The sequence below is a fragment of the Microtus ochrogaster genome, chromosome 4 (genome assembly GCF_000317375.1).
Source record: "Microtus ochrogaster isolate Prairie Vole_2 chromosome 4, MicOch1.0, whole genome shotgun sequence".
Taxonomy (NCBI): domain Eukaryota; kingdom Metazoa; phylum Chordata; class Mammalia; order Rodentia; family Cricetidae; genus Microtus; species Microtus ochrogaster.
In genome coordinates, this window is record NC_022011.1 from 40,180,152 (window position 1) to 40,193,194 (window position 13,043).

At 48.0% G+C, this 13,043-nt stretch overlaps 1 protein-coding gene across 1 annotated transcript in view; it reads right to left on the reverse strand.

Moving 5' to 3' along the window:
- Nucleotides 1-2,591: 2,591 nt before the first annotated feature.
- Nucleotides 2,592-13,043, reverse strand: part of Ptgs1 (prostaglandin-endoperoxide synthase 1) — a 20,949-nt gene continuing 10,497 nt past the window's right edge. The window contains exons 8-11 of the mRNA XM_005345963.3: nt 10,976-11,222; nt 8,580-8,866; nt 4,644-4,791; nt 2,592-3,878 (exon numbers count right to left, since the gene is read on the reverse strand). Coding sequence (XP_005346020.1) covers nt 3,523-3,878; nt 4,644-4,791; nt 8,580-8,866; nt 10,976-11,222 — 1,038 coding nt within the window. The 3' untranslated portion in view covers nt 2,592-3,522. The remainder of the gene's footprint in view (nt 3,879-4,643; nt 4,792-8,579; nt 8,867-10,975; nt 11,223-13,043) is intronic.

Below are 13,043 nucleotides of genomic sequence, written 5' to 3' on the forward strand. Positions count from 1 at the left end.
TAGTCCAGGAGGAGTCTGGGAGTTGTAGTTTCCAAAGGAACAACAGCTACGAAGTCTTTCTGATCCATTCTTCTGCCCAACCCACCAGAGACTGTTTCCAAAGCAGTGGTCTGGTTGTGCCTCCCCTACTACAGGCCCATGCTGGCTCTTCTACACCTCACAGCCGTCACAGTTTGGTTGTAAGCAACAGACATCAACATTGATACAAATAAAAGATAAAAGCTGCTGAAACAAGCCACACTGTGGAGGGAAAAGCTGAAGCAGTTTTTTGAGATGAGATCTCTCTACATAGCCCCCTTGCTGTCCTGGAACTCCTTGTAGACCAGGCTGGCCTAGAACTCTGAGGCCTGCCTGCCTCTGCCTCCCCAGTGCTGGGATTAAAGGCTGTGCCCCCACCACACTCAGTTTAAAAGCTGAAGTTTTGAGATTAGGAAATGCAACTGCCCTGGTTCTTCAAAGCAGGAGCCAACGATCTTCTGGGAACTTAGCTTTAGCTTCAGGGATGAGTCAGTCACAATCTCAGTCTCAATGGCACACACTCCTGGGGCCAACAGTAAAGGTGAGGTGTCTGGCTGTCTGGCATGGATCAAACACCTGCCTTTGGCCAGAATACACTCCTGATATAATTGTTAAAACTGGTATTAAAGCATGCATGTAGCACACTCGGGAGGCAGAAGCAGGCAGAGTTCTATGAGTTCAAGGCCAGTCTAATCTACATAGCTAGTTCCAGGCCATCCAGGGCTACATTATGAAGCCTTGGTGGGGGGGGGGGTTAATAAGAAAGAGACAGAAATGGCATGCCGATGCAGATGGAGGAAACCTCACAGGGCCCAAATAAAGAAATACAGGCAATTAATGACTGCTGAGAGAATCAGTCTTCATCAGGAATGAGCCTATAAATGACTATCCAATAGCAAATGGTCACCCCTAAAAGTGTGTGTGTGTGTGTGTGTGTGTGTGTGTGTGTAAAACACTAAATTGACTTAGCAGGTTTTATCTATAAATTTATCCATATATATGTAACAATAATAGCTAAAGAGGCATGAATTTGAGGGGAGTGAGCATATATGACACTGGAGGGTTGGAAAGAAGAAAGGGAGGGGAAAATGAAGTGATTACAGTTTAATTAACTTTTTAAAAGACTGACATTAGAAAGGACCAGAAATGGGCAAATAACCAGGTATTGAAAGGGGAAAACAGATACTTGGTAAGCAAAAACAAGACAGCAGTGCTCGCTGGTCATTTTTGGCACCCAAAGGATCCGTATGTTAGAAAGAGTTGGGAAGTGGGGTGGCAGTGATTAAATTCTTGATGTGCAGCAGGGCCAGGAAGAAATGCTGAGAGTGGCCCCCAACTGGACAACTAGGAAGAGGCTTTCTGAAGGATAGGACCCAGCCCCGAAGACCTCCAGCCGAACCCTAGTCCCTCTCTTTCCATGGCCACAGTTCTGGAAGTATGCTAGGTCCAAAGAGTGGAGCACAAAGGCTTTTCCTGACCTTCACCACCATAGAATCTATGCAGTAAGGTAAAGAGAACCAGGATAAGACTAGAGAGAAAAGGTGCCAGCAGCCAGATCTCCACTGTGATACCTGTTGTCTGCTCCCTCTCCGTTGAAATATGAGCTTTGAAGAACAGAAGCCTTCTCAGAACTGGCCCCTCACAGTTATGTCTCCATTAAAGTACCGTGTGCACGGTCAGCACTGGCCATGAGCAAGGAGCCAGCACAGCACATAAAGTGGAAGCCACCTTCCCACCAAACCTGAGCCTCTCATGTTGACCAGAGGCCAGAGCCAAACAGGAGGGAGACGAACTGGCTTCCAAGCCTGGTTCTGGGTCCTATGGGACTGGCATGTCACTTGGCCATTCTGCAGTTCTGAGGTTATACCACCCACTCCGAACTGTCCCAATGACAACAAATGAGAATCAGGTATGAAAAGTTGGCACAGAGTAATGTGCTCTTCTTCCCAGGTGTCCATGGTCTTGCCTGCCTCTTCCGTAAGAGGATGCCATTTTCGTCAGCTAACGAGAGCTACGTGGACATCTCCAGAGCTTGGGAGTTAATATTCTAGGTGAACAGACTGACAAATGTCAATTTGGGCCCAAAGATAGAGATGAAGCATAAAGGAAAAGGCAGGCGTGCTAGGACAGATTCCAGGGTCACCCCTGGAAAGTCTCATGCCACGCCTCAGGCACACCTGGCCTGAGGGTAGGGCTGCATCTCAGGCATACCTGGCCTGTGGGTAGGGCCGCGTCTCAGGCACACCTGGTCTGTGGGTAGGGCTGCATCTCAGGCACATTGTGGCCTGAGGGTAGGACCGCATCTCAGGCACACCTAACCTGAGGGTAGGGCTGTGTCTCATGCACAGCTGGCCTGAGGGTAGGGCAGCACCTCGTGCACACCTGGCCTGTGGGTGGGGCCACATCTCAGGCACACCTGGCCTGTGGTAGGGCCACATCTCACGCACAGCTGGTCTATGGGCAGGGCCACGTCTCAGGCACACCTGGCCTGAGGGTAGGAAAGCCTCATCAAGGTTTTCTTACAAATGTGACTTAAAGAGATACAGAGCAGGCAACTTTGGAAAGATAATTTTATTAGCTTCATGAACAACAGCTGCCACAAGACCTGGATGGGGACAGAGCTGTGGTGGTCTCCCACCATCCCCTCCACACCTCTGGAAAGGGTCTAAGTGTGGCTCCTAAGAACATCTTACTTGCCCTTCAGCGTAGAAACGGAAGTGGGCAAGGCAGTCCTTGCTGGACACTGGGGCCTTGTGTTCTGTGTCCATCCCACTGAACAGGAGAATTAACCAGTCCACATTCTAGACATTCAGATCTGGACTGGTCTGGCCCATGTTATGGATCATTGACCAGGAACATGACCTCCTGAGTTACCAATCAGATAGTCAACATTCTGGAGGGGATCCAGATTCTAGGAAGAAAATTAAGAAACCTTTCACCTTTCAAGGGATTTTGTTAGGAGTTCTACATCGTAAAGTTGTTTGTTTGCTTTCTTGTTTGTTTGCTTGTTTGTTTGTTTGTTTGAAGACAGAGCCTCACTGTGTAACTGTGGCTAGCCTAGAACTCACTATGTAAACCAGACTGGCCTCAAACTCACAGAGATTCAATTGCCTCTGCCTCTCAAGTGCTAGGATTAAGGTGTGTGAGACCACACCATGCTCTATAATATAAAGTTTGAAGTGTATATTCCAAATCAACAAGAAATCTAACCTTCTGGGTTGTCAACAAGGAGCCAAGTTCTGAGAAGCCAGTTAAAAACTACTCCTATAGTTTTTAAGGGTTAGCAAAGAATTCAGCATCCCAGAATGGCAAAATCACAATATTCTAGACAAGGGTGAGATCCAAAGTTCTAATTGTCAGCTCTCTCAGTGCTGTGCCAAGCCAGGAAACAAACTCTGAAGTCCATCTACCTCACCTCAGCATCCTAGAAGGACAAGCACAAAGCTCTTCCTTCCAGAAGGCTGCCTCCATGCCCCTTACAGCTCGGAGGACGGTCTCTGCCCCTCACAGCTCGGAGGACGGTCTTTCGACAGCAGGTCCCTTGTCTCCGGGCGACTCTGGCACACTGAAGGAAACATAGGGGCAGGTCTTGGTGTTGAGGCAGATCAGTTTCTTCAGTGAGGCTGTGTTGACAAGGTTGAAGCCCACATCACCACCGAATGTGCTGGGCTTCCAATACTCTGGAGAACAAATGGGATTCCCTAGGAGACCCTTGAGGGAAAAGGGAGCCCCAATCTCTATCATGCTCTCCCCAAAGATGGAGTTGGGCTGGCACTTTTCCAGAAGCAACCCCGGGTAGAACTCTAAGGCATCGATGTCACCATACAGCTCCTCCAACTCAGCTGCCATCTCCTTCTCTCCTGCAGAACAAGAACATACCATCAGAGTCACAGTTTTGTTAAGATCGACCTGGGGATGGAACCTTGTAGATTCAGTTTTTCTCTAGGGACAACAGAGACCCCAGGAGAACAATTTCGTCCACTGGGAAAATGTCCTAAAATGTGGCTCTGCGGGCATCAGCGAACAATTAGGAAAGAAAGAGCAGATGGGCACTTTGACTCGGACTATGTGGTGACAAAGGGTCTAGAGGCCTAGATCGGTCCCCAAACAGTTCATGACCTTCAACTCATTCCATTCTCTGGACTTAATTCTTGGGCCAACACAACATGGAGAAAACAGCCTGTATTGATTCTCTCAAGGAAGATTTCAAGCTCTCTAGACAGGACAAACCCACGCCTTCAGCACCTACGATCCTAGTTCCGTGCCAACCTCCCTTCACCACATGGCATCTCCCAAGACAAGCCCCTTGCCGGTCACATCTATGGCTGTCCTCCCAGAGGAGACCTACCTTCTTCGCCTCTGTGCCTTTGTTTCCCCCCTTGCCAAACCTGAAGTTCTTCTCTTTCTATTTCCAACCTGGAAAATTCCTATTTATCCCTCAAACCCACCAGGAAGTCATCGTCTCCCCATTTGGGTGCTGCCACATCTCTGCCTTCCCTCACAATGTCCAGTGTAGTGCTGGCCATCTGCACCGTTCCAGTCTGTCCTTGTTATCTCCCTCACTTCCTTGGCATGTCTCAAAGATAGATAGAGACTGTGTCCAGGAAGCAGTGGCTGCCACCTACCTGTGAGCTCCTGGAAGGAGGTGTAGGGTTTCATACCAAACCTCTTCCGGTATTCATTGAAGGGCTGTAGGCGCATCTCTCGGGACTCTTTGATGACATCCATGGCCACATGAAGAACGTGGTGGTTAAAGTTCCTACCCCCACCAATCTGCCAAGAGATTGGCACAGCTGTCAGTCTAGGAACCAGGCCAGACTGTCCTGTGTAAGGTCCTAAAAGGAGAACTCCAGGTCTTTCTGAACCAGGACAGAGAATGGGGTGCAGCCCAGTGGTCATGACACTGTGGTTTGGCTCTATCTCCGCCTGCTCCCCCAACACTGAAGTGTGCAGCACTCCACTCTCTAGTGACTGGAGCTCTTTGGAGTCACACCAAGAAGTAGTGTCGCTTTTGTTGAAAGAGAAAAAAGGTCTAGATGAAAAGAAGGACTCTGGATCCCCAGGACTTGTGGATCAGCCTGCTTAGCACACTTGGCAAGCTCCAGGCCAAGTAAGAGATCCTGTCTGAAAAGTCAAGTGAACAGTTCCTGAGGAGTGACACCCACAGCTGACTTCTGACACACACACACACACGCACACACTCACACACACACACACACAACCCCACAAAAAGTCATAATAGTTACAGGGCACCAGTTTAAAGGAAGCTCTACTTCTGAGATCTGTTTTGATTGAACAAGTATAATTGAGCCGGAAAGAAAAACAGTTGAATTGAAATCATACAACTCAGAGCAAAGCAAACTTGGAACAGCAAGCAGAGAGTAGTTCCAACCCCAGTTCTGGCCATGCCAAGCTATGTGGCTGGGATGGTGCCCCTACCCAAAGATGCACTATTTAACCTGCAGAACCCACAAATGTGACCTTAGCTGAAAATGTAATAGTCTCACCTTGCTGGTGGCTTGGCTTCACACACTTTCCATCACCCACAGGCAACTACAATCTGATAATATTTAATGGAAAATTCCAGAAATAAACAATTCCTAAGTTTTAAATCGCATGCTATTCTGGGTAGCGTGATGAAATCTAATGAGGAGTCTCTTGATCCTGCCCAGAATATGAATCATGCCTTCATTCACCATGTCTATACTGCACAAGACCCCTGGCTTGTCAATCATCTGGCATCTGTCAGTCATCAGGTCAACTGTCATGATATCGAAGTGCTGTGCACAGGTAACCCCTACACAGTAAACTAAGCATCATATACCTGTGTCGTTCACCTCACCCCATGTCCTCACATAGACACAATATCAGCTCACATTATCCTGAGGGGCGAGTACTGCACACCACTGAGAGAGAAAATTCACACTATATACTTTTACTACAGAAAAGTATTATGCATATATTCAATGTTTCTATTATTACTATGTCTCTTATTGTACCTAATTTGTAAGTTAAACTTTACCACCACAGTTCATATGTATAGGAAAAAAAGTATGTATGTGGTTCGGTACTCTACCATTTCAGACATCCATTTGGGAAGAAGTCTTAGATGCATTCCCTATGAATAGGAGAACTATATAGCCTTTACTGGTATAGACGAAATAAAGTCATGCTTGATTAGGGGAGATCCTAATCCAAGAAGTGATGCCTTGTTTGTTTGTTTGTTTTCAAGTTTCGAAACAGGGTCTCATGTAACCCACGCTGACCTAGAACTAGCCCAGGAGCTGAAATGACCTCGTGGTCCTACTTCTATTTCCAGAGTGCTGGAATTACAGTGCACCTCTGTGCCCAGCCCAGAGACACAGAGAGGACACCGTGTGACGAGAGGAAGAGGCAGACAGTTGACTGACACTTCTTCTACAAGTCAAGAACTATCCAAGGACTGTGGGAATCCAGTGAGAAAGGCTAAAAACAGATTCCTCTCTAGAGCCCTCTGCCACTCCCCAGTGAAGGACATGTCTCTATTATCTTAAGCCATCCACTCTGAAGCATTTTGTTGGGAAACCCTGGCATGAAAACACAAGGACAGATTATGCTTGGGTTTCCTCATATGCAAACATGGGGAGTGTGGAAGCATCCACCTGATATATTGTAGTAAAATAAAGCGTTGTCACAATGCTGGTCACATGGCAACATCACACAGTGGCCATCGTGATGTTCATTGGAGAAAGGCCTGCTTTGTCCTGCCTCTGCTCCTTTTTAATACCCTCAGAATCAACAGCTGCTATCTTCTCCCAGTTTCAAAACCCAGACCTTCCACACACTTAGCAGTCACACAGCCCCACACAAAGGCTTCTGACCCATCTCACACCCGTGCCCCCACAGAGAGCAGAGGGTACTCAGGGGGCAGCAAATGCTAATTGCAGTCAAATTACCAAGAGGAAATGTAAACCCACTAAGTGTCACAGCTTCCTGTGGGGTAGGGGGCAGTGAAGACAGAGAAGCAAAGGACTCAAGACAGGCGAAAAATGAGGAGCTTCCAGCTATAGGGAAGGAGTGATTTCAGAGGGGCTGACTAAGAATCTCAACAGAATGCATTCGTCTGCCAGGGCCATGACAGTGGTGTCTCAATTAACTGAAGCTTAGTCTCCGTGTGAAGTCTAGTGTGTCTGGCGCTTGGTCCCTTCTGAAGCCAGCCTCTTTGGTTTATAGATAGCCACTGCCTCCCTGTGTCTGCACGTGGCTCTCCTTCTGGATGAGTCTGTCTTAATCTCCTTATCTTACAACAATCCCAGTCACATTGGATTAGTGCCCACCCCAATTTCCTAGCTCATCTTAAATGTCTCTTTAAAGACAGTATTTCCAAGTGTTATTCTGAGGTCTTGAGGGTTAGGATCATGGCATATTAATTTGGGGTAGGACACAATTCAGCTGATAAGAAATACAGAACTCAAAAGGCATTTCATACAGGCACAGTCATGTATATTACCAGACCCTAACAGGGTCCTCATGTCCTTCAGATTCCAAGCCCTCAAGCCTTTGCACATGCTGTCCTCTCCATCTGGAATACAATCATCCCTGTCACCATCACCACCCTCGCCAGGGAAAATCCCTGCCCGTCTTTACCATCTCTACTTTGCCATCGCCCTAACACCCAACTTTGGGTTACAGAGTTGACAGAGTGCCATGGCTTTCTGAAATATGGTCATCAACATCTTATCATTCTGAGGACATTAGCAGGCACCTGTCATGGTGCTAGCTCGAATGATGTTAGCTGTCATTGGACTGTCTTCCTTTTATGGTGACCATGCCAAAAGGATAGGGTCCAAGAACCATGTCAATCTTGTTCATCACCACATCCCAAGCATCTGAAGTAGTGTCTGTGTTGTGGTCTCAACCTGAAACATATCCCATAGGTTTGTATTTTAAACACTTGCTCCCCAAATGGTGACACTATTGGGAACACCGTGGAGCCTTTAGAAGGTGTGGCCAAGCTGAAGAAAATAGGTCACTATGAGCCAGACTTTAAAGGCTACAGCTCAGCGCCTGGTTCCCATCTCATTACTTCCCGGTCTGCTGTGACATGAACACCTCTGCCTTGAGCTTCTGCTGCCACTGACAGGGTCACTCTGCCATGGCTTCCTCGTTGTGACACTGCCAAAATAACCCTCCTTCCCTGGAGTTTTTTTGGTAAGGTATTTGAGACATAATAATATGAAAGTGACTAATGAACCCTGGTACTGTCACCTGAATGAGAGAATTCCTAAAGAGATATTTATGAACACCTGTAGAAGTGACACTATGAGCTGGGTGTTGGTGTCACACACCTTTAATCCCAGCACTTGGGAGGCAGAGGCAGGCAGATCTCTGTGAGTTCGAGGCCAGCCTGGTCTACAGAGTGAGTTCCAGAATAGTCAGGGTGGTTATGCAGAGAAAACCCTGTCTCAAAAAAAAAAAAAAAAAAGTAAGTAACACTATGCTCATCCCACAGATGAGAAAACTGGGTTTTGGATCAAGTCTGTTGGCTCCCAGAGCCCACCCTCTGTTTCTCTGAAGCTTACCCGGCCAGCCCTCTGGCGGGAGAAGGCGTCCACCAGTGCCTCGACACCATAATCCACCAGCATGGAGGTGTTAAACAGAAACTGCTCATAGCTGTACTCTTGCGAGCCCACTTTGAAGGAGTCGGGCATGAGTGGGTGCCAGTGATAGAGATGGTTGAACTCCACGGCGATGCGGTTTTGGTACTGGAACTGGGCTCGGAACAGCAGCTCCGGATCAAACTTGAGCTGCAGGAAGTAGCCACTCAAGTGTTGCACATACTCCTCAATGATAATTTTGATGGTTTCCCCTGTGTGAGGAAGATGGGGAACGGGGTCAGCAGAGCTTCATGTGTGGGAAACCAGGAAGCTCATGAAAAGAGCTTGTTTTTACCCCACCTCGCCTCGCCCCCGCACCCCCACTCCCACGCTCACTGTGGCTGAGGCTCATTCATTGCCCTGGTCACTTCTGCTTTCTGTCCTTCTCAAGGGATGTGAAAACACTATCTCAGATTTGACTGAGCTCCCCAGACAGGGGCATTGCTGCTCCAGAAGGAGGCCCTGGGCCCAGTAAGGGAGAAATCCAGGGGCTAGAGGTAGATGAAAAGAGATGAAGAACACTGGCTGCTCTTCTAGGGGACCCAGGTTCAACTCCCAGCACTGACATGGTAGCTCACAACCATCTGTAACCCCATCTTCAAGAGATCTGATGTTCTCTTCTGACCGCCTCGGGAACCAGGCATGCATATGGTACACAGATATACATGAAGACAAAATCACCAAAATACGTAGAATAAATATTTTTTAAAAAATCAAAAAAAAAAACCTGTCTTCCCTGCAGACTGTGACAGGGTCTGGAGAAGTCATGGTGGCACAAGCCCCTAAACTAAAACCCAGGACTTAAGGAGCCAAAGCAGGAGAGTTGCAAAGTTGATGCCTGAATGACCTATGTTTAAAAAAAAAATTGTCTCTAAAAAAGAAAAAGCTGAGAAACCCTGGAAGATATAAAAACATAGTGCTGTGTTAGTGAGGAGTGTCATTTCATGCAAACCCTTAGTGAGGGCGCAGGCTTCAGAGACACCACCTGACAGCTACTGCAGAGAAAGCCGCACTGTCGGGAGCGCAGCCTTGGGCATTCAATTATACATACCACAGTTCTCATGTGTCGTTATGTACATTACAGTCTCAGGGACAGAGATTTCCTTGACCCCTTGGGAACCAGCTATACACAATGGAAACAGCCGAGAAAGAAGTAAGTTGGACACACCCGGACAACAGAATAATCGGCCAGCAGATAGTTACAGGAAACTAGTGCCTGGCCCAGGCCAGCACACGAGCTGGCTTTTTAGTAAAATGACCCGGAGCTGAAGGATTTGGTTAGCAGCCATGGCTTCATATGTCTCCAGCTTCTTCATATGTGAGCATCTGAGCTCGGCTCACCCTTCTTACCTGCAAACTGTGGGCTCTATAAATTCCCACGTGATTCCCATGTGACCACGTGTCAGGCCACGGGAAGAGTAGACAACAGGCAAAGTTTATGCTGTTGGCATGGGACAGGCAATTTCAACCATGTGAACACAGGTTAGCCACAGTCCTGACTTTGATCACAGTTTCTTCACCAGCCGTGGTGCTGGGCAACCTCTAACCAGAGACCTGGTCTCTCTGGTAAAGGTCTGTGAGATACAGACTTCAAAAGAAAGCTCAGCTGGTCCACCCTCAGAGTACTCTCATCCCCGGTGCCTGACTCTTCCTGAAGCCAGTGAATTCGCCGCTGTAATTGGGACCAGCCATGCCCAGTAAAGCCCAGAGATGGGTGACTCACACAGAGTAGTCAGGACAGAGGTGACAGGGTCCAAGCTCCCAGGCAGGAAGCCATCTGACATTTTAGGTTATGGACCCACCCCTGTAGTAGACACAAAAATATCTGTCCCTGAGTCACCGAGCATCTCCCGAACTCCACAAAAGCTGATGGACTGAGAGAGGGGAAGTTGGGAAGTTCCTGAGGGTGGGGTAAACTGGCGTTTGATCTTGGTGTGCTGAGAATCTTAGTGCCAAACTGGGTGGTAGCCCAAGCGGGGAGCTGGGTACAGCACAGGGAGAAAAAAACTGGGATTCGAGGTAACCAAACAAATATGCCCAGAAAATTCTGACTAAGTGTCATAGCAAATCCTTCCAGCAACACATTCAGGATCTGAAGCTGCAGCCTGGAGGCCCCTACTGAGGTCCCAGACACCAGCAACCGTCCCTCTCACCAATGTGACCACACTGACTGTCTTTTTCTGCTTTTCACTGTTAATTTGTTTTACTTTTATTTGGGTTACTGAATATGGGTGGCCAAACCTGGCTTGGGGCTCAGGCTATGAATTCCCCAGTTCAGTAACTCTAGAGTCCCAACGTCTCAGCTCCTCGGGCATGCTCACCTATAAGGATGAGGCGAGTGGTCTGGAAGAGCTGCTCGTCATCCCAGGTGGGGTGCTCCTCCTTCAGCAGGTCGCACACGCGATTGTGCTCACGTAGCCAGATCGTGGACATGACCATCAGCCCTGGGAGCAACCCAAACACCTCCTGGCCCACAGCCATCTGCCTCTCGGGCGGGACACCCGGTGGGTAGCGCATCAACACGGACGTCTGTTCCACCGACGGTGGGTACACCTCTCCGTCCTGCACCTGTGGGATGGGGCCGCCTGGCAACCTAGGGCCGGGCAGAGCAGCCGCAGCTGACTCCAGCCCTCCTCCAAGAGCCCTCTCCACATCCGGGGCCCTGTGTTGCAGCTCTACTTCCTCAACCCTGACCCGCCTGCCTGGTTCTCCCTAAGTACCTGCCCTAGGCCAACTCTTGCTCTTAGACATCCTTCTAGGTACACAGCAGTGTGCGCACCCACTTACAACACAAAACAACAACAACAAAAACTTCAACTCTAGCATCACAGGCTAGCTACGTGAGCTTGCAGCTCTGCCAGCCACCCTCCGCTCTCAGCAGAGGTCAGAAACCTACATACTACAGACGCCTGCTCCCTCCTTTAACCCAGCCGTTCCTTCGCACCCTTGGATCTTCCTGCCTCCACGATTCTCATAGCTAAACCCTACAGAGAGCTGACTCTAGCCCCGTCTTGGCTTCTGCAGTTCTGCTGCTACAACTCCAACTTCTCCTCAAGGCCCCCCAACGGTAGCAGCTGGTTGGTGGCAGTTATACAATAGTAACTAGGTAGGTGGTCTCTTCTTCATCCATTCATGAAATATACACACTGCCAAGGTATATGCCAAGTACTATTCTCAGCTATAAAGACACCCCAGTGAATTTTCATTCCATTCGTTCAGATTTCCATAATCCAATATAGTCGCCACTAGCCACCCATGGCCCCTGGCACTCCAAATTTGACTATTTTGTTTCATTTAGATTTTACTTGACTTCTCTTTTAAATTTTTCTTTTTTAAGATTTATTTTTGTATGTGTGTTTGTATGCCTCATGTGTGGGGATGCCCACAAAATCCAGAAGAGGGCATCAATCCCTTAGAGCTGGAGTTACCGACAGTTCTGAGCCTCTTGTGGGTCCTAGGAAGCAAGCCCAGATCCTGTGGCAGAGTGGCAAGCTTTTAGCTGCTGAGCCATTTCTCCAGTCCCGTAATTTTAAATTTTAAAGTGGATGTTTCAGCTATTGGGTATATGAATCTACTTATTGAATTATAATTTTTATGAAATCTAGAGAGAGATCAGCTACCTCCAATGAAAACCTTTTTAACTTTTATTACATTTATTTATTTATGTGTTCACGAGGCAAGAGCAAAGTGATGCCGAAGTGAACCTGCTTAGGTCAGAAGACAGCTTGTAGGAACAGGTTCTCTCCTTTCTCCACATGGGTCACAGGGATCAAACACTGGCTCTCAGGTTTGGTGCCAAATGCCTTTACCAGCTGAGTCATCTTACCAGCCCAAGTAGAGTATATTATTAAAATTCATCTTATCAGGCTGGAGAGATGGCTCAGCGGTTGGGAGCATTGCCTGCTCTTCCAAAGGTCCTGAGTTCAGTTCCCAGCTACCACATAGTGGCTCACAACCATCTGTGGTGAGGTCTGGTGCCCTCTTCTGGCCTGCAGGCATACACGCAGACAGGATATTGTATACATAATAAATAAATATTTAAAGAAAAAAATCCATCTTATCTGTTTTTCACTTTTAATGTGGCCACTAGGAAATTCGAATTACACATGAGGTTCACACTACTGTTTGACAGCTCTGGTTACCCAATCAATCTTGCTACAGCTGATACCACAGTCAGTATTTATGTGTGTGACCCCTGATGGACTGTGGTTCCCATACCCTAACATTCATGTGTGTGACCCCTGATGGACTGTGGTTCCCCATACCCTGACATTCATGTACATGACCCCTGATGGACTGTGGGCCCCCATACCCTAACATTCATGTACATGACCCCTGATGAATTTTGGGCCCCCATACCCGACATTCATGTGTGTGACCCCCTGACTG